We start from the raw sequence: 20,768 nt of genomic DNA on the forward strand, positions 1-20,768 counted from the left end.
AAAAACACGAGTGCGACCTACAATAGCAGCCATCGCTATCTTGTCCACAAAGTAGTGAAGAAAATCCTCACATGTCCCGGCCAACGCAGCCGTGGACCTGGAGGCAGAAGTTGCAGTTTCCAGTACTGAATCAATTACCTTAAAAAGAGTGCGTGGGTCATGAGAATTTGATTCCACAATGTTGGCATAGTATCTGATCCTAGCCTGTCGCACCACTTCCTGGTAATCAAAAAGTGACTTTTTATAAATTTCATAGGACACGTGAAGTTTGTCTTGCTTCCACTTTCGCTCAGCTCTCCTGCAGGCCTGCCTGGAGGCCTGGGTCTCATCAGACATCCACGGCTCTGCCCTATGCCCTCCTTTCCTAATCTTAAAGGGAGCAACATCATCCAAAACGGATGTGCATAGCGTGTCAAAACGAGTAGTAAACTCTTCAACAGGGAGGTGGGCTAAGAGAAGATCCTGTCCTGATAGACCAAAGCACTCACTGAATCTCGCCACCTTAGCAGGATTTATGGCACGACTGCGCCTCTCAGGAAGAGAAGCTGGGACCTGCCGAGACGGAACACTAAAATTACATAAAATCGGAGAGTGGTCTGAGAAATCAGGCCTCAGCGTGTCCACATTAATGGACTGAAGACCAGAGGAAAGAACCCGGTCAAGAGTGTGCCCCTTCACATGTGTAGGACCCTTAACCCACTGAGAAAGATTCAGTGAACTTAACAGGTGCAAAAAGTCCTCGACCATCGGCTTATCAGGGCAACAAATATGGATGTTAAAATCTCCTACAATCAAAATCTGATCATATTTCAACACATTCATAGCCAAGAAATCAGCAAAGTCTTTTAGAAATTCCACATTCAGTCCAGGCGGGCGATAAATCAACGCCACAAAAAGTTGAGGAAAAGGTCCAAGTTCAAAAGAGCAAACCTCAAAACTAGAAAAAGGACTTAAAGGGATAATCTGTTTGCAGCTGAAACCTGATTTATAAACAGTGAGGAGCCCCCCACCCCTGCCCGCAGTTCTTGGCGCATTAAAACAACTACAGTCTGCAGGTAATAATTCCAACAGGGCACTCGTGTCTCCCATCCGCATCCAGGTTTCACAAACACCCAAAAAATCGAGCCCTTGCTCCTCAAAGAAGTCTTCCATAATAAAAGTTTTGTTCATTTCCGACCTTGCATTAACCAGGCCGAGGGGAGCTGACGATGACGTGTTTAGTCCAGTAGCAGCAGAATCCAGAGACACGGGCGCAGTTGACACGTAGTCCACATGACGCAGATTAGCAAGGTTGGCACCCTTCCAGTGGTAGCAAAACCCCCGGAATACACGTTGCGACGGAGCATCCAAGTCGAAGCCCGCCAATGGCACCAAGCAGGATGGTGGAGGATCCAACAAAAGCAACGGCGCCACGAGAAGACGTCCAGGCCCACACAGCCCGGCGAGCTCCTTCCAGGACCAGGGCGGTTTGGCACGTAGGTGCACGTTTCCCACCTCGACAGCCACGACGCTGGCGGCGCCTCCTCCACTGATGACGACCGGATGCACACCGCGGAGGGACAGGTGGCACCGAGAGGCTCTGAAATGAGCGCGGGGGACTAAAATCCCCCCGGCTCGTCACAATCACCGGGCTGATGAAACCGACATCAGGCCGGAGTTTCAGAAGCGTTGCTCGATCATAAGTCAGCAGTAGGAATGCACTGTCCACACAAAGCACAAGAACCAAAAAAAGAATAAACATATACAGAGGAGAGTGTCCGTGAGACAGACGGCGTGCCACACACACCGGCGCCATCTTGTATGATCCTCCATAGCATTCGTCTGCAGATCCTCACATCTGGTGTGCCTTCAAGCTGCTTTTCACACAACCTGCACACAGTGAAACGTTTGCTTTGTGCAGCACATGTAGGAACAATCACCGTTTTGTGGTAAACACCTCTTGGAGCTCATGGTACCTCTCCCTTTAGATAACCAAACGACACATGGGACAAAGTTTTTTTTTCTTCTCTCATGAATCCTTGAACCTTGAAACCTTCCTAAGAAGTCCACTTTCTTGAATAAACTTTGATCTGATCTCAAGCTGTTGGTTTGAGTTCAGCAGAAGGCTCTGATGAGAGGCCAGAGGATGCCCCGCCTCCAATCTGTATAAAAGCACAAAGATAGCCATAGCGTGGGGCTCAGAACCACCCCGTAGCGGTCCTTCAGTAGAACCCGAGCAGCCGGGACCTCAGGCCGGCTGGGTGATGGTACGTAGGAAGCATGAACCCAGCCCGTGGGCCACCACCAACCCTCTCAGCGACGCACCCACTGACAAGCCGACTCTGATCACTGGCAGCTCCGTAGTCAGAAACGTGGCATTAGAGACTCCAGCAACCATAGTTAAATGTTTACCTGGGGCCAGAGCGGGCGACATTAAATCTTACCTGAAACTGCTGGCTAAGGATAAGCATAAATACAGTAAGATTGTTATTCACGCTGGCGGTAACAACACCCGGTTACGCCAATCGGAGCTCACTAAAATTAATGTTGCTTCGGTGTGTAAGTTTGCCAAAACAATGTCGGACTCCGTAATTTTCTCTGGCCCCCTGCCCGATCGGACCAGTGACGTCATGTTTAGCCGTATGCTGTCCTTCAACCGCTGGTTGTCTAGGTGGTGTCCTGAAAGCAACGTGGGCTACATTGATAATTGGAAAACTTTTTGGGGAAAACCTGGTCTGATGCGGAGAGACGGCATCCATCCCTCTTTGGATGGAGCAGCTCTTCTTTCTAGGAATATGGCCAGTTTTATTAGTCCTCCATGACAACCCAGGGTCCAGACCAGGAAGCAGAGTCGTAGTTTAACACACCCCTCTGCAGCTTCTGTACTGTTACCCACCCACTACCCCATAGAGACAGAGACATTGAAATCTCATAAATATTAGAACAAATTCAACTGAGCAGGAAACTAGAAAAATTAAATGTGGTTTATTGAACATTAGGTCAATGTTCAATACACCACTGTTTTTTTCTCAGACACCTCAGAATAAATAATCAAGGCTTTAATTAAATTATTTCAACTGTTCCTTCATGTTCTTCAAAAAGGTTTGGCTGTAAAACAACACAACCACCTAGTCTGTGTTAGAATCTTCTTATTGGGCTTCTTTAGCACCAACCTGTCTGATTACTGAGGAACCTGGGCAGCATGGTGACAGAGAAATGGCTGAACCATCAGAGAAACGCTGACCAACTTTAACACAGGAGAAAATGTCTCCAGTCTTTATTGTAACAGCATTTCTCCACCGTGCTCATCTCCCATGAGTCCAGGACCACTCTGTCGTTTCCTTTTTGGTTTGGAGGTTCATGAGCAGCGCGCGCTCCGCACCTGTGTCAAAGTCCCGCCTGCTAGCTTGATTGACAGCTGCTTTTTTTTTGCCTCACACTCAGTTTATGCGAGATTCAAAGACAAAATGGGAGACAGTCAAAAATGTCGGACGGTGTCTCAATTAGCAGGACCTGTGAAAAATAATCTAAATTCAGGACTGTCCCACAGAAAGCAGGGAACTTGGTCTCCCTAACGGTGGCATGTCAGCCACTCAGAAAGGCTCAGAGCCTCAGAGCCCCAAACCATTTTTGAGATGGGAGAGTTGCTGTAGTTTTGTTTCTAAAACATAATATTTTGTCCTATTGTATGGTTTTGATATATTACTAATGTGTTAAAAACCACCACAAACAGTAAAAAAAAAAGGATAATTAAAGGAATGTCAAACTTTAGGGGTACTATGGGTGAATTTAGGGGTGCTTCAGCACCCCCCAACAACAGGCTAGAAACGCCCATGTCTGGAGCAAAAGATCTGTTTTTGATGTTCCTTGTGTTTCTAACTCGCGGCCAGTAGGTGACGGTAAAGGGCAGTGAAGGGATGCCAACCGCTAAAAACCATTAACAGAGGAAGAAGAAGAAAGCAGCAGCAGTAGAAGAAGAAGCCGTTAGCAACGTTAGCTCGTTGTTGGGGCTTTGCAGTAAATGTTTTCTCTTCAGTCACTGGGAGAGTGTGTCAGTAAAAGCGACTGACTGCTGCTGCTGTAGGAATATTCTAGCCAGGCCGGGGAAACTTTATTCTCTTCCTCAACAACTTGGTGTGAGTTATTTCCAGAACCAGAGGAGATATATACGTGACAATCGGAGCTCATTAGTGAGGTCAGCAGAAAAGCTTTTCTTCCTGCTCTCTGGATCTGCTGCTGTTCCTGTCCTCTCTGAGAAACGCGCTCGTTTAGCCATCAATTGTAAGAGTTTCCCTTTTGCAGTCACGGTGATTTTAGTCGGCCATGCTGCTCTGGTCCGTCCTGTTCAGACTCACCGACGGAAAAGCCCCGAATCTGAATTTTACTTTGAAAAACAGGTTAGCTCGACTCGTTGTTTGGGGAGAACAAGCGTCATTTTTTTCCTGACAGGATCTATTCTCAGATCAGTAGAACCAAACCGCTTAATCAGCTCCTGTTTTTTTTCTATTGCAGCTGTTAGCAAAACACGGCTAAATCGATCAGCTGTGACCGATCATCGTAACCTCAACCGAACGTCTGTTCCATATGGATCTGAACAACATGACGTCAGGTACTGCTACACAGTTACTTCTGTGTGTGTGTGTGTGTGTGTGTGTGTGTGTGTGTGTGTGTGTGTGTGTGTGTGTGTGTGTGTGGGTTCTGAAACCAGAAATTTGCTCCATCACTTCTTCTTGTCACAATTCAATCAGTTAACACATTCCTTCCAGCCTAGGAATCCAGACAGATGGTGACAGAAAGAATTTTGCTCTGCAGCTTGGTCTAGCTACTCTCCAGGGAAGCGTCAGCAGGTCCGATCACTTTGATGGGCAGGATGTTATTGTGAATGAGTAAAACAGCTAAAATGGCAGTGGCTCGTTTAAAATGGCTTTCGCATCAACTTTGGACTATTTAGACTTGGGCTCCTCTTAGGGCCGTACGATGTGACGATATAAGATTGTTAAGCATTATAAAGTGATGGCGATCGGAGATCGTAGAACTGTCTTTCTATCACCTGTGCCATTATTCCTGGATGGTCTACTGGCACACATTTTTTTCACAGCCGAGTCATGCTATTTTATAGTCGTCTTCTGTCTGCACAACAGACACGGATGAGCCAATCAGAGCAAGGTAAAGGCAGCGTGTTGGTTTGTTTAGCTGAGGTGCTCTGTAGAGCTGAAAATAAGCTAATCGATGCATTAAACTGCGGACATAAACTATTAGGAGTCTTTGAAGAAGCACACCATACTCGATCATAGCGGCTAGCATTAGCTACTAGCTTGCACAGTTTTTAAGCAGTTGTTACGTGTAATCTCAAACATCTGCTTGTTCAAGGAACCTCGGGGTCAGTGCTCTGCTCTAAACTTTGCATTTGGCTTTGTGGCTTTTATTATTTGGAGTGTGTGTGTGTGTGTGTGTGTGTGTGTGTGTGTGTGTGTGTGTGTGTGTGTGTGTGTGTGTGTGTGTGTGTGTGTGTGTGTGTGTGTGTGTGTGTGTGTGTTAGCGAGTCTTTTCACTGTGGTGGAGAGGGTGCTCGCTGCAGAACTACAAAGGCGGAGCTGCACCCCGCCCATTCACGCAAACTCAGCCTAGCCCACTGACTTCCGTTTTTGTTTTCAACTTTATCGCAAACTGACCTGACCCACATGAATTACGGCTGTTACTAGTTTACAGTCGTTAATGCTATGTTCTATGCTCCAATTAAACAAGATAAATATAACTTGCTACATGACAAAGTCTGAATATATCCCTAAATAAAAAGGTTTCTCTTAGCGAATATCTGCCCACAGCCGCTCTAACAAAAGTCCTGTACAACAGCATGTACCAGTACTATGTCGGTTTGTTAGTCCAGTGGCAAGATCATCTGAGTTGAGTTTTGCTTTCCCCTCAGCTGATGCTGGTTCGATTCTCGGTGAGGTTTGCAACAATCTATTTAGCCAGCTGAAACATTTAATTTGTTCATATTTTAGTTGTAATGTTCATTTTCAGCAAAATATTTATGTCTCTACAAGTTTTTTGAATTTGGTCGTTCCTAAACAGCATTTTAGTTGAAACTCTGCTCACAGATGGACTCACACTGGCTAAATAAACGAATGAATAAATAAAAAAACACATTAGTCATTATATGTTAAACGGTATACCAGTAAATTGTTGTAAACAGTACTGGCAAGTGTAGCTAGAAATGAGGAAAAGAGATTATAGGAAATTTCCACTGCTGGGAGGCGAACCTGTGCAAAACTGCATGTCAACCTGACACCATCACCACTACACCACCACATCTGATAAAAATTAGGTGGCGTTACATTTTATTATGATATTCGGTGTGTCTTTGGAGATGGGATGTATGGTTTATTGGCGGTGTCTCAGTAGAAGTCATTTTCAGAAATTATTTGTCAGAAAATTCACAGAATATCCAGATTTGAGAACCAAGACCAGACCCGCTTCGGGGGAGGAGACCAAATTGAAGCTGAGATGGGAAGAAAATGCATGAATGAGACCAAAAATGGCTTTGGCGTGTTTCTTATGAGGAAATGACAATATAACATGATTAAAAGTTCCAAAAGTTAGATTTTTAATTATATGGAACCTTTACAAAAACTGTTCAATTCACTTCTCAACTCCGTCCTCAATCTTGCATTTTTTTAGCTATAACACCCTCTTTGGTTCCAGAATGCTATCAAGTCTGACAACTGGAAGGAATTGGACTGACTCTGATAGAATGGGCGGGGCTGATTCTGGAATGGGCGGGGCTGACTCTGGTGCAGCTCCACCTTCTGGTGCAGCTCCGCCTTTGTGGTTCTGCAGCGAGCACCACTTGGCTGTGGTGGCTGACTCAATAGAGCTCCGGACCCCACGTGACTCTCAGTTAGTGGACGCCATTTTGGCATGCAAAAAAGGTAAACAAACACGGATGTAACCATGAACATGAACGGGATCCGCTTGGATTTTACTTCGTCGGAGTTTACTTCACACTTTAAAACAGAAGAAATCGTTTTATATAGTCAGAAATTAAATAGACTAAACATCTCCGACCCTTACCGTGCCCCTGGGATACTTTTTAAAAACGCCAGAAGATGTCGGAGCGGACTTCTTACCGGCACAACACCAGACCTGGCCGGGGGAACCCCTTGGGATTCCCTCGGCCGGAGGAGCTGGGGAGAAGGTCTGGGACTCTCGACTCTACTGCCCGCTCCGACGCCAGAAGCTGTCGGAGGGGGCTTCTTACCGGCACAACACCGGACCTGACCGGGGAACCCCTTGGGATTTACCCGGAGGAGCTGGCTCCGGCGGCTGGGGAGAGGGAAGTCACGCTACTGCCGCCGCAACCCGACTCCGGATACGCGGATGAAAATGGATGGATGGACGGACAAATAACAGATTTACACGTAAGTAGTCTCGGTGTGTGATCTGACAATTGATCAACCATTGCTTAAAAATTAAATACAGCTTAGCCGGTTAATTGCTGTGATCATAAAACACGGAAACGGCAGCACGCAGAACTCACGAGGCAACGTTTTACGTGATGTTTACTTGTTGCTATGAGTAATAAGACAGAAAAAGCCACGCCAAAATAAGTTTAGGAAGCCCACTAAGAATCATAATAAAAGCATTTAAAATAAATACCACACACAGTTGAGGAAACGTTGGTTTAAGTACCTGATATGAAGTGGTCGCTGCATAAGCGAAAACCTTTACTCTCGGGATCCCACAGCTTCATTTTCGCCCGGTCACTAGCGCGTTTTATTACAATGATCCAACGTTTGCGGCGCTCCGGATCTTAGGGAATCCTGTAGATGGCTCATTCCTTATGTCGTCCGCGTCTGTTCTGCATCCTGGGGCACAACAGGAATCTACCATATTTCCCGTTTGATTGAGTTTTCTGACAATAACAAATAGTCCAGCTGCCGGCTTCTGCATGCCAATATGGCGCCGTTTCGATTTGAACTGTTGCATGCCGGGAAAAGTGACGTCAACTCCCGGAGCTCTATAATACCTAGCTGCAGAAGTAGCCCCCCCCCCCCCCCCCCCCACAAAACACGCCCCCCTGTTGAGCTACCCCCGAGCTCAACAACGGTGGCCCTCCCAGCGAACAACACAATTGAAAGAAAATGAATAAAGAAATTGTAATAATGTAATTAAACAGGCAGGACTCCAGGTTTAAATATGAATGTATGGATTTTTTTGGCCATCCCCAGTGAGATTATTTTTGTTTCTTGCATACACACTTTATGGCCATCCCCACTGAGATTATAAAACACAGATACCACCAACAAATAATCAGTTGCCGGATAATAGGCACAACATACCTATGCTTACTGAAGTTAGCAGGTGAGTAATGTATGTGCAAGTGTTTATTTTAAATGCAATAAAATTAAATATCAGAAAAAGTAATTAGTGGTAATCGTTTTAATTAACCCCTTAAGTAGGGCTGCAACAACGAATCGATAAATTCGATGAAAATCGATTACTAAAAGCATTGGCAACGAATTGCGTCATCGATTCGTTGTGTTGCACAACTCTTCCGAAAGCCCCCTCCCGCCCGCCGTTGCGCGCAGACCGGAGAGCCGGCAGGTGTTTGGAAGAGGAACATGGCAGAAGCAGCGAGACCCAAAAAAAGTAAAAACTTCTAAAGTGTGGGAGCATTTTCAGTTAAATCAGGCGAAGACATTCGTTACCTGCAACGTTTGTAGGTCAGACTTAGCATGGCACGGGAGTACTGCAGTGATGATGCAGCATCTTAAACGCAAGCATGTCAGAATCATCAGCGAGAAAGGAGAGAGCTCGGTGTCCGGGTAAGTTAAAAACTTTTCAAAAGTGATTCACCCAAGCCCCGGATTATTACACAGGCTAGACATGCCCTAAGCTCGTAAAAAAAGTCTATAAAATCGTAAGCGCGACGCTATTAGATAGTCGGGGGGGGGGGGGGGGGGGGGACTCGCGCTGCTGCGAACCGGTTCCGCCGTCGCATTCCCGCAGAAACTGGTTGATCACACCGGGGCCAGACTACTAGCATGGGGTTTTACATCCACAATGTCCTCAGTAGCGAAAACACTTTTAAAAGGGAGCGAGGAGTCCTGCAGGCGTGTTGTGTGAGAGTGCAGTTATATACTGGTTAATATATTTTTGGGTTCAGTTGCTTTCATGTGGCCTAATGTGAGTCTATTTGGGATCATTGGAATGATCAGCAGCATTTCTTGATGTGACTTTATGGCAGTTGCCCAGGGCATCATCACAAGAAGGATGGCATTCATTTACTTTTGTTTTATTTGGTATTTTTTCAGTCATTTTTGGAAATAGTGATTAATTTTGATTAATTCACAGCCTGTGTTTAATTACATTTAAAAATTAGTTGTTTGACATCCCCAGTTATAATAAATATCTACAGATGAGATCAAACAAAACAGATGAAAATTGCCCTTAAAGAGCAAGTCACCCCCAAATAAACTTTTTTTTGCTGATACACTAAATAAATGAGTGTCTAATCGTGCTGCAGACACGTGTCGTCAATAATTTGGCACTTCAGTGCATCTTAGTTAAAATTTAAATATTCTGCCTAAAACTGGCAGTGTTGTGCCGTTGTCAGGTAAAAACTCTGCACTGTATTCTAATTTAAATCTGCCACCGCTATTGGCTAAGAAGTATGCTATGATGTAAACTGGTACATTATGATATCACAATGCTGTCATGAGCCTGAGTGTGTGTGTATTTGTTAGCGGCTCCGCCCTCTTGGTCTGCCAGGCAACAGCATGTGTTGCATTTTTCAAACATGAAGTGGGAGTGGAGTTAGACTCTGGTAGGGGTTGACTTGCTCTTTAAGCTGTTTAACTTGGACCAAGCATTTTAGGTCACAGATAGGTGAAGCTTAGGGTCTCTGTCTATACACCTTATAAGACAATTTAGGTGATGGCATGTTGTTTTTCTGCTATTGAACTGTTTTCTAATAATGTTGTGTAAGTGAAGGAAGGAGAAAAATGATGTTTCCCTAGCAGTTTTAAAAAATGTCCCTATGTAATCCGATTAATCGATTAATCGTGTCGAGACCCCATCCGATTCATCGATTATCCAAATAATCGTTTGTTGCAGCCCTACCCTTAAGCCCACTGGCCTCCATTTTTGGGAGCACGCCTCCTACAGCAACATTTAACTTTCAACCATTTGTTATTACAGGCACTAACAGTAGGTCTAAGTTCATACGAGTGAGTAGTTAATATTTATGTTACTATTTATGATTTTTTTTATTGCTTCTTTACAGTGAAAAGCTGCTGATGTGTAATTTTTAGGCATATTTACATGTGTATATATGCATTTCATATATTCTGTTAACAGGAATAATTGCTGGCCCTTTGACACAAAATGTATTGATTTAGAAATTACTAAAATATTTTGCATTAAGTATACAATTCACAAGACTAGTAAACTGATATTGACCATACACTAATCTGTAAAGAATATACTGTAAACACAAAAGCAGAAAAGTTTGGCTTTAGAAAAAAAGTTCAGACAAATGAAACAACCAGCAACATCTTTTATTGGCCTTACAAAAACCTTCCCAAAAAAAAAAAAAAACCACAACGCCGAGTTTGTCATAAACACGGCGACTGAAGCAGAGTTCGCTGCGGCTCTTTCCTCTGTTCTAAATGACTTGGACACGTCTTTAAAACAAGTAGAAGCACTAAAAGCCTTTCTTGTAAAGAAAAGTGCTTGCGCTGTTGCCAGACACCTTTTTTTTTTTTTTTTTAACTGCAGCTAAAAAACTACAGCATCGCGCGGTACAGTCAGCATTTCTGTCTTTTTTCTGACTGGTTATTTTTGAGCTGCCTAGTCCCGCCCCTCATGTGCCACTGCCTGTGAGTAACCAGACTCTTTCTGTGTGCAGAATTAAACAGAGGACGGGTCTGGCAGGCCAGGCTAGAGTTTTGGTAGTTCAGAGTATGAAAGCCATTTGTGTCGCCTCCGACACAACCGCAGCAGAAGGGTACAGCAGCTTTGGGGGCCCCTTAAGCCTGATTTATGCTTCTCCGTCTGCGTCAGTGCAGAGACACGCGACGCCATTATCCGTCCTTGCGTAGGGCACGCAAGTATGTACGGAGTCAAGCCCACTTTTTTAAACATCCGTCGAACGAGACGGATTATGCAAGCTTGTGATTGGTCAGGACGCCGCTGTTGTTTACAGCGCTGCCATTGCAAAGAGAGCCGAGTTTAACTAGCGGCAGACACGGAGAAGCTTGAAGAATGCCTCGCGAAAAAACTCTAAAAATATGAACGTTTAATTCTCCCGTGACTGGAGGAGTGAAAAGATGCGCAGCAAGCGTTTTTTTGTGGACGGAAATGACAGGAAACGTGGGTTTAGAGGTGGGGAGCGCATGAAGAGGTGGGAGAATGAGAAACAAATATGTCCGTGTTAAAAGTCTCTTATATACACAAAAAACACAATATAAACACACGATCTTGGACCGATACATGACAGGATACCACAGAACAGCGCTACGCCCTCTGTTGTCCTGCCGGGCAATTGCTTTGCAACACTCTCCAGGAGACGGAGAAGTGTGAGAGCAAAACGCTTCCGTCAATCCGTGCGTGTCTGTCCCTTGCGGAGCTGATGGAGAAGCATAAACCAGGCTTTAGTGGCTTGGGGGCCCTATGCAACTGCATAGGTTGCGCGTAGGAAGAAACGACCATAGTATTGATCAAAGTGGAACATTCCAGGTACAAAGACAACACAGGGTCATGTGACTGCAAGCAAGCGAAGTGGGCAGCCCTTGGATTGTCATTCATGAGTCCAACTGCAGAGGGGAAGAAACAGTTTTTGTGATGAGAGGTTCTGGTCCGAATGGATCTGAGCCTCCTGCCAGATGGGAACGAGTCATAAAGATGTCACACAGATCAGCTGTGATCCAGCCTGCGCGCCTCAATGTCCTGTTGAGTTGTACATGTCCTGTATGGAGGGGAGATTGCAGCCAATGACCATCTCAGCAGAGCGTACAACATTCTGCAGCTTCTTCTTGTCCCTGGTGGTAGCTCATAGGTAATTTTTCATTCATCCCCTATTACCTTAAAGGACGACACAGAGAGAGAGAGAGAGAGTAGATTGATTATTCGTAATGTCCATGAGTGGGAATCGACATGCGAGACGCAGAAATCCCCTCCATGGAACCAACCAGCCCCCACTCTGCTCAAGCCTCAGCTCACCAGCTCTGCATACCTGCATCCTCCACCAAAATGTTAGGTAATTAAATGTGGGGTAATATTTAATCTCCATAACCCTGGAACCTGAAATAAACAGGCATGACAGAAAGGGAGACATTTTACCCTGAGTCCCCAAAATAATGGAGAGTTAACTCAGAGGAAACCCCCTCCGAGGCTAACCCCACGTCACTCACGCATGCCCTCGGTTTCCCAGGGGTTTTATTTAGCAAAGGATGGAGAAGGCGGGGCCTTCTCAGGTTACAGAGGTACAGAGTCTCATCACCCCCCACACAAAGGAAGATTCACAAACCAAGCAAAATGAACATTTAATAAAAATACCTAACAGTAGCTCCAGCATACCACACAGTGATTGAAGAGGTGAAGATGGACTTGATGACTGCGGTGTCGAACTGTTTCAAAACATTGTTTTACTATTATTGTCACCCATATGTGGGCAGCAGTAGCTCAGGAGGTAGAGCGGGTTGTCCAACAATCGGGGGGTTGTAGGTTCAATTCTGGCTCCCAGCAGGGAATGCTGCTGCTGTGTCTTTGGGCAAGACACTTAACCCACCTTGCGTGCTGGTGGTTGTCGGAGGGACCTTGTGATGCCCGTGTTTGGCAGCCTTGCTTTTGTCAGTGCGCCCCAGGCCAGCTGGGGCTACATTGTAGCTCATCATCACCAGCAGTAAAACTTCACCAACTCTGCATCTGTCTAGGTACGTCCACAAATGCTTGCGCACACTCTGATTGACGGCTGTACAGCACTCGGTTCAAATTACACGGGGTACTACGGGACAGGCCATGAGCTTAGCAAAATCTAAAAAGGCATATTACGTACATTATATCACAGTACATAAGACTATCGCTTTTATGGATTTCTAAAAAAGAAAAAAAACATACATAATTCCTGAAAGGAGGAAAACTTTGGATTGCAGCTTTAAAGCAAAAATACAACTTTTATATACCGTAATTTCTGGACTAGAGAGAGCACCTCAATATAAGCTGCACCGGGCTAAAAGCCGCAGATATCTACTGAATAGAAAACATAGTTTAACTGAATGTAACTGAACTGATCAGTATCAAACAAAACAGAAAAGTTATTGATTAGTTTATTCATCCTCCTCCTGCGCACTGAAACCACTGAAGTCATCTTCTTCAGTGTCAGAGTTGAACAGCCTCAGAAGAGCTTTGTCACATACCTTTTCTGTGGCGATGTCAGTGTCGTGCTCCGTGTTGCTGTCATCATCCCGGGGTGAAGCTGGGAAAACAAGCAGCGCCGTTTTACGGTGAAAAAATCCTCCTGGGCGCTTTCCATAGCACTCCTTTAACCATTCCTTCATTAGACTTTCCAGCATCCGTCCTTTCTGGTTGACTAAAGCCGCACCTCATTATAAGCCGCATGGTTCAAAGCGTGGGGAAAAGTAGCGGCTTATAGTCCGGAAAATACGTTATGTGGCTTGTGTGTGAATTGCTGCAGTCGGTAATTCACATATTGTGTTTGTGTTTCCTACAGATGCTCAACAGGTGGTACCGGTTAAAGAAGAAGATCCTAAAGAACAGAGTGCTGGTGTGGACCAGCAGGACCCAGAGCACTACCACACTAAGGAGAAACAGGAGGAACACTGGACCAGTCTGAAGGGAGACCACCTTCATTTGGAGAAAGACAGTGATGCTGCTAGATTTCCATTCACTGGAGTTTCTGTAAAGAGTGAGGATGATGAAGAGAAACCCCTGTTCTCACAGCAACAAATAGAAGACAGATCTGCTCAAACGAACAGCTCAGCTGACCAGATGACAGCAGAAACTGAAACTAGCATGAGCCCAGATCTGAACCCTCATGAACAGACATCCGATTCTTCTGAGACTGAAGTTAGTGGAGATGATGAAGAGAAGGATGATGTGAATCTAGACTCTGTGCTGTCAGACTCTGGGTCCAAAACTGGAGATGGAGACAATGATTGGAAAAAGAGCAGGTCTTATGAGTCAGATGTTAAGACAGTCAACAAATCCTTCAGCTGCCCTGAGTGTGGTGAACAATTTCTCCACAGGTGGTCTTTTCAGAAACATTTGAGAATGACAAGTCATTCAGCAGTGCGGCCTTCGGGCTGTTTGGGTAATAAGGAATGTGTTACAGTGAGTCAAAGTGGAGACTCATGCAGGGAAGTCCAGACAGAACTAAAACCCTTTAGTTGTGATGATTGTGGAAAAGGATTTAGTTCAAAATCTAATTTAAACACTCACATGGAAGTCCATTCTGCCCTGAAACGTTTTGCTTGTGAACACTGTGGAAAAAGATTTAGTTCAAAATCTAATTTAAAAACTCACATTAGAATTCACACAGGACTGAAACCTTTTGTTTGTGAGCACTGTGGGCGAAGATTTAACCAAAAGGCACAAGTTAACAGTCATATGAGAGTCCACACAGGACAGAAGCCTTTTGCCTGTGAGTTTTGTGAACAGAGATTTAGCCACAAGCAAACTTTAAACATACACATGAGTGACCACACAGGACAGAAGCCTTTTGTTTGTGAGTTCTGTGGACAAGGATTTAACCAAAAGGCAACTTTAAACGGTCACATGACAGTCCACACAGGACAGAAGGCTTTTACCTGTGAGCTCTGTGGACAAGGATTTAACCAAAAGGCATCTTTAAACATTCACATGAGAGTCCACACAGGACAGAAGCCTTTCACCTGTGATCTCTGTGGACAAACATTTAACCAAAAGACAAATTTAAACAGTCACATGACAATCCACACAGGACAGAGGCCTTTTGTTTGTGAGTTCTGTGGACAACGATTTAGACAAAAAACTACTTTAGACAGTCACACAAGAGTCCATACTGGACAGAAGCCTTTTACCTGTGAGCTATGTGGACAAAAATTTAACCAAAAGACAACTTTAACCATTCACATGAGAGTTCACACAGGACAGAAGCCTTTTGCTTGTGAGTACTGTGGACAGAAATTTAGCCAAAAGACGAATTTAAACAGTCATATAAGAGTTCACACGGGACAGAAGACTTTTGCCTGTGAGCTCTGTGGACAAAGATTTAGCCAAAAGACAAATTTAAACATTCACATGATAGTTCACACAGGACAGAAGCCCTTTGCTTGTGAGTTCTGTGGACAAGGATTTAGGCATAAGTCAAGTTTAAACATTCACACAAGAGTCCACACGGGACAGACACCTTATACCTGTGAGCTCTGTGGACAGAAATTTGGCCGAAAGACACATTTCAACAAACACATGAAAGTCCACACAAGTCGCAAAGAACTAATTTAACTACAACAGTACCTGAAGAGATCCTTGTAGTTTTTACATCCTAGATATTAGTCATGTGCCCCAGGTGGCCGTCATTTACCCTAGAACAGGAAGTGCCACAGACATACGTAGACGTGACATGGAGACACTGTCTATTGGAGCTAGCGTAGCGGCATGGCCACCATCTTGAATGGCTCCCTATTCACGCCCAGGGCATTTATTTCTACTGAAATACCTAACTAAAAAACTAATTTTATCAAGCTTTTTAACAAAAGCAGGCACATGATATGGCATGATAATTAAAATATAATTAAATAAAATCAACAAAATTAAATTACAAATTAAAATCCTAATAGGAAGGCTAGAAAAGTCAATAGTAATCCCATGTGATCTGTTTTCAGTAGTTCAGTAGTTGCAACCGTGGGCCACACAAAATCGGGCAGAGTTACTCACTCTCTGCTTATGGGGCATTCACACTAGCAACGACTCTACTCCACCTGTACTGGGTATGGAGCATTCTCATTTGGATAGCCAGAGATTTCCCCTTTTAGACCCTTTTTGCAAGGTGGTCTGCTTGGAGTCGAACAGGTCCAACACACCGACTGCTGACTGGTCGGCTCAAACTCACTTCTACCATTAGGGAGGAGCCTCCGATTGGTGGACAAAATCAGTCTGCTTGGGCTTTCCACATATGCGATTCATTATCATGCTGGTTACTGAGGAGAGAACGCCTCTGACTGAAGCTGTCTGTCTGAAGAGCACGCACGCACGCACACACACACACGCACAGACACAGTGTCTCCCTCTGCTGTGAGCCCACACACACACACAAATAATTTCCCTTCCTCTACTGTAAATACACACACACAGCGTTTTTCTCACTCTCTCTGAGCTTCAGTTGTGCAAAGACAGACTCTCATCCCTTCACACTAACTGATCACCTCACACTGTTTACTCATGACCATGTGTTATTTTTGTGGGGCGTAAGGATCGCCCCCACCCCCGCGCACTTCTCCATGCCTCACCCACTTGCTCGGAGATGCGTTGATAACATAACTGATATCTTAGAGTCAATTTTGGAGACCCCCCATATGCTCAATCACGTCCACATTCCTAAGGAAATGGGTAATCATCCCAGCCAGGCTGGGGCGGGCTTGGCGGAGTGGAGAGGAGCAGAGCTGATGTTAGTGTGGAAGCCCTATTAACTGTATACAGGGAGTGCAGAATTATTAGGCAAGTTGTATTTGAGGAATAATTTTATTATTGAACAACAACCATGTTCTCAATGAACCCAAAAAACTCAATATCAAAGCTGAATGTTTTTGGAAGTAGTTTATAGTTTGTTTTTAGTTTTAGCTATTTTAGGGGGATATCTGTGTGTGCAGGTGACTATTACTGTGCATAATTATTAGGCAACTTAACAAAAAACAAATATTTACCCATTTCAATTATTTATTTTTACCAGTGAAACCAATATAACATCTCCACATTCCCAAATATAAATTTCTGACATTCAAAAACAATACAAAAACAAATCAGCGACCAGTATAGCCACCTTTCTTTGCAAGGACACTCAAAAGCCTGCCATCCATGGATTCTGTCAGTGTTTTGATCTGTTCACCATCAACATTGCGTGCAGCAGCAACCACAGCCTCCCAGACACTGTTCAGAGAGGTGTACCGTTTTCCCTCCTTGTAAATCTCACATTTGATGATGGACCACAGGTCCTCAATGGGGTTCAGATCAGTTGAACAAGGAGGCCATGTCATTAGTTTTTCTTCTTTTATACCCTTTCTTGCCAGCCACGCTGTGGAGTACTTGGACGCGTGTGATGGAGCGTTGTCCTGCATGAAAATCATGTTTTTCTTGAAGGATGCAGACTTCTTCCTGTACCACTGCTTGAAGAAGGTGTCTTCCAGAAACTGGCACTAGGACTGGGAGTTGAGCTTGACTCCATCCTCAACCCGAAAAGGCCCCACAAGCTCATCTTTGATGATACCAGCCCAAACCAGTACTCCACCTCCACCTTGCTGGCGTCTGAGTCGGACTGGAGCTCTCTGCCCTTTACCAATCCAGCCACGGGCCCATCCATCAGGCCCATCAAGACTCACTCTCATTTCATCAGTCCATAAAACCTTAGAAAAATCAGTCTTGAGATATTTCTTGGCCCAGTCTTGACGTTTCAGCTTGTGTGTCTTGTTCAGTGGTGGTCGTCTTTCAGCCTTTCTTACCTTGGCCATGTCTCTGAGTATTGCACACCTTGTGCTTTTGGGCACTCCAGTGATGTAGCAGCTCTGAAATATGGCCAAACTGGTGGCAAGTGGCATCTTGGCAGCTGCACGCTTGACTTTTCTCAGTTCATGGGCAGTTATTTTGCGCCTTGGTTTGTCCACACGCTTCTTGCGACCCTGTTGACTATTTTGAATGAAACGCTTGATTGTTTGATGATCACGCTTCAGGAGCTTTGCAATTTTAAGACTGCTGCATCCCTCTGCAAGATATCCCACTATTTTTGACTTTTCTGAGCCTGTCAAGTCCTTCTTTTAACCCATTTTGCCAAAGGAAAGGAAGTTGCCTAATAATTCTGCACACCTGATATAGGGTGTTGATGTCATTAGACCACACCCCTTCTCATTACAGAGATGCACATCACCTATTATGCTTAATTGGTAGTAGGCTTTCGAGCCTATACAGCTTGGAGTAAGACAACATGCATGAAGAGGATGATGTGGACAAAATACTCATTTGCCTAATAATTCTGCACTCCCCATATGTGTTTCAGTAGAGAAGGACCCATCTAACATGGTGGTGACGCTGTTATGCTCACCAGTACCCATTTGTGCGTCTACAACTTCACGTTTATGTGGAGCACATCCAGCTCATGAGCCACTTTTTCTGGCAAACGAGACACATGTAGCCCCCAAGCTGTAAAGGTTTCACTAAATCCCTGTTTCTATTAAGAGGTGGTGCAGTATTGTGTCACTCATTTTTACATGGTGAGCTGAAGCCCAAGCTGCTGTCCTTGGGTTTCCCTTTTGAGTGTGGTGGCAGAGAGAAAGTTTAGCTTGGCATGTACACTCTGCTGTTAAATAGTTTGTGCAGTGTAGAAATAGTTGTCTTTCACCAGTAATTTGTATGTTATGAGGTGTGTAAATATATAATCACTAGGAATGCACCGAAAACTCAGCCGCCAAAAATTTTCAGCCGAAAATTACCCAAAAGTGCATTTTTGCTTTTCGTCTGAAAAACTCAATTATTAACTCCCAAAATGTATTAACTTTATGGGATTATATTTGGCTCATTAAACGCAACATTGCGACTTTGGCACTCAAAGGGCTAATTTTACAGTCCTTTTAATGCTATGGTTCTAATTACTGACGTCATTTCTTACTGTGTTTTGGTTTCCTCATTTTCAGTTTCGGCCAAGAATTTTCATTTTGGTGCATCCATAATAATCACAGATATCTTCAGTTTTTTTGCCTGTGGTTGCAGGATTGGCCCCAAGTAGGTTGTTCAAAGCTGGTTTTACCAAGGGCACTAACTACTCAGCCTAAAACAGCTCTGTACAGCATGGGTTCATTCAGTTCATCCGAGTGTAGTTGTGTTTCTGCCTACTCTGTGGGGGGAGGAAGAGGGGAGTGTATCTTTACTACACACAAAAATGGCATGAGGTGATCAGTAAACAGTGTAAGGTAACCTGTATAGTCCACAGAAACACAACTCGTCACAAAAGTGGTGGTGTTGCTGGACATTCTGCTCAGTTTCATGGCTTTATATAGTCTGACTGAACCAGGAAATGGCGGCAGGCAGTGAAGCAGCAGGCAGAAAACCCTGCTCCCTCAATGGAGCAGAGAGTAAAAATTAAGAAAAAGTAGAGGAAAAATACCAAATCGTGCTCTCGAAACATGTGGTCGGGCTGAGCTGCACTAATGATAAATGACCTGCACTTGTATAGCGACTCTCAGAGTAAGGACTCCAAAGCGCTTTACACTACAGTGTATCATTCATCCATTCACACACACACATTCGCACACTGATGGTGATGAGCTACGATGTAGCAACAGCTGCCCTGGGGCGCACTGACCGAGGCGAAGGCCAAGTTACTCTGAGTAGTTCCCTTGGAAAACTAGCTCAAATGTTCTACTTTGTGTGGGGCAGTCCTAGCCTGGCAAGCCAGACTAAATAAATGTATTATTTAGTCTGGCCACGCTCCATTGATGGCTCTCGGTTGTGGGGCGGGTTCTACCGTTGTCTTTCAAATGATCTCCGCATTCCATTGGACAATGAATGTGACATACTCTTGTTTCACTCTGTTGCATCATCCCACCCACCAGGCATATAGAGTGCCCTGATTGGCCCACAAAGCGGATAAAGCTCTGTGATTTGTTCACTAAGCAGATAGAGCACTATGATTGGCCCACCATTATGGACCAATCACAGCTCTTTATGTGTTTGAAACCCCTCTAGAGAGCTGTGATTGGCTAGCCAGAGTCCTGGTAGGAGCTGCTGAGGTTCCAATGGAGCATGCCTAGACCATTCTTTGCAAAGCAAGAATTTGGTCTAGTTCACTAGGCTAGGGCAGTCCCACATTTCTATTACTTTTCACACATCCCGGAAATGGAGACGGTGTCTCGTTATTATGCTGGTGAAGGTTCTCAGTCATCCAGGTCATGGTAATCCCAAAGGGTTCAAATGAAGGCAACTGGACTCCTTTGATTTCTTAAAGCTCTCTCCCCCTGAGCCTGAGATCAGTGGACTCCTTTAAAAAACAGCTGAAGACTCACTTGTTCAAGCTGGCTTTTGTATGACCTTCTTCACCACTCTCTCTCTATTCTGCTCTCCCCTCCTATTCCAGCTTCCTCAGGATCCACTGATTTCCCTCTTTCCTGTTCACTCTCTCTCTCTTTCTTTACATTTTTTAATCACAATTGTCTATTTTTTGCTCATTTTAAATATATTTTTAACCATTTTCTAAATTCTCTTATATGTTTACATTTTTTGTTTTTGTGAAGCGCCTTGTGATTTTTATCTTGAGTGGCGCTATAGAAATGATATTTTCTTCTTAAAGAAGTTTCGCTTTTCATCCAAGGAGCTTTGTCAATTCTGATTGGAATATGAGTGCGTTAAGCAGGTAAACTTTTGCTGTCTCTTATTAACAGGCTCCTGTTCTGTGTTTAAAGCTGGCATTTACAAACTGTAAACTGTGTGGCTTGGGCTGTGATGGTTGTCAATTAAACAAAAAGAAGAAAATTTGGAGTGTTTTTCTGATAAAAAGGAGGATTAAATACAAAATGGCATTGGTT

General features: G+C 44.4%; 1 protein-coding gene across 3 annotated transcripts; it reads left to right on the top strand.

Annotated features, from left to right (window-relative positions):
- Nucleotides 1–3,935: 3,935 nt before the first annotated feature.
- Nucleotides 3,936–15,686, top strand: LOC107373392 (zinc finger protein 678). Of its 3 annotated transcripts, none has more exons than XM_054736117.2 (3): nucleotides 3,936–4,376; nucleotides 4,492–4,588; nucleotides 13,715–15,686. In XM_054736117.2, the coding sequence occupies exons 2-3, from the start codon at nucleotides 4,564–4,566 to the stop codon at nucleotides 15,484–15,486; spliced, it is 1,797 nt and encodes a 598-aa protein (XP_054592092.1). In that variant the 5' UTR covers nucleotides 3,936–4,376; nucleotides 4,492–4,563; the 3' UTR covers nucleotides 15,487–15,686. The 3 variants fall into 3 exon arrangements, with proteins under 3 accessions (XP_054592092.1, XP_054592093.1, XP_070402459.1); XM_054736118.2 differs by having other exon boundaries at nucleotides 3,936–4,174; XM_070546358.1 differs by lacking the exons at nucleotides 3,936–4,376; nucleotides 4,492–4,588 and adding an exon at nucleotides 5,563–7,400.
- The last annotated feature ends 5,082 nt before the right edge of the window (nucleotides 15,687–20,768 follow it).

This window comes from Nothobranchius furzeri, chromosome 2 (assembly GCF_043380555.1).
Source record: "Nothobranchius furzeri strain GRZ-AD chromosome 2, NfurGRZ-RIMD1, whole genome shotgun sequence".
Lineage (NCBI taxonomy): Eukaryota > Metazoa > Chordata > Actinopteri > Cyprinodontiformes > Nothobranchiidae > Nothobranchius > Nothobranchius furzeri.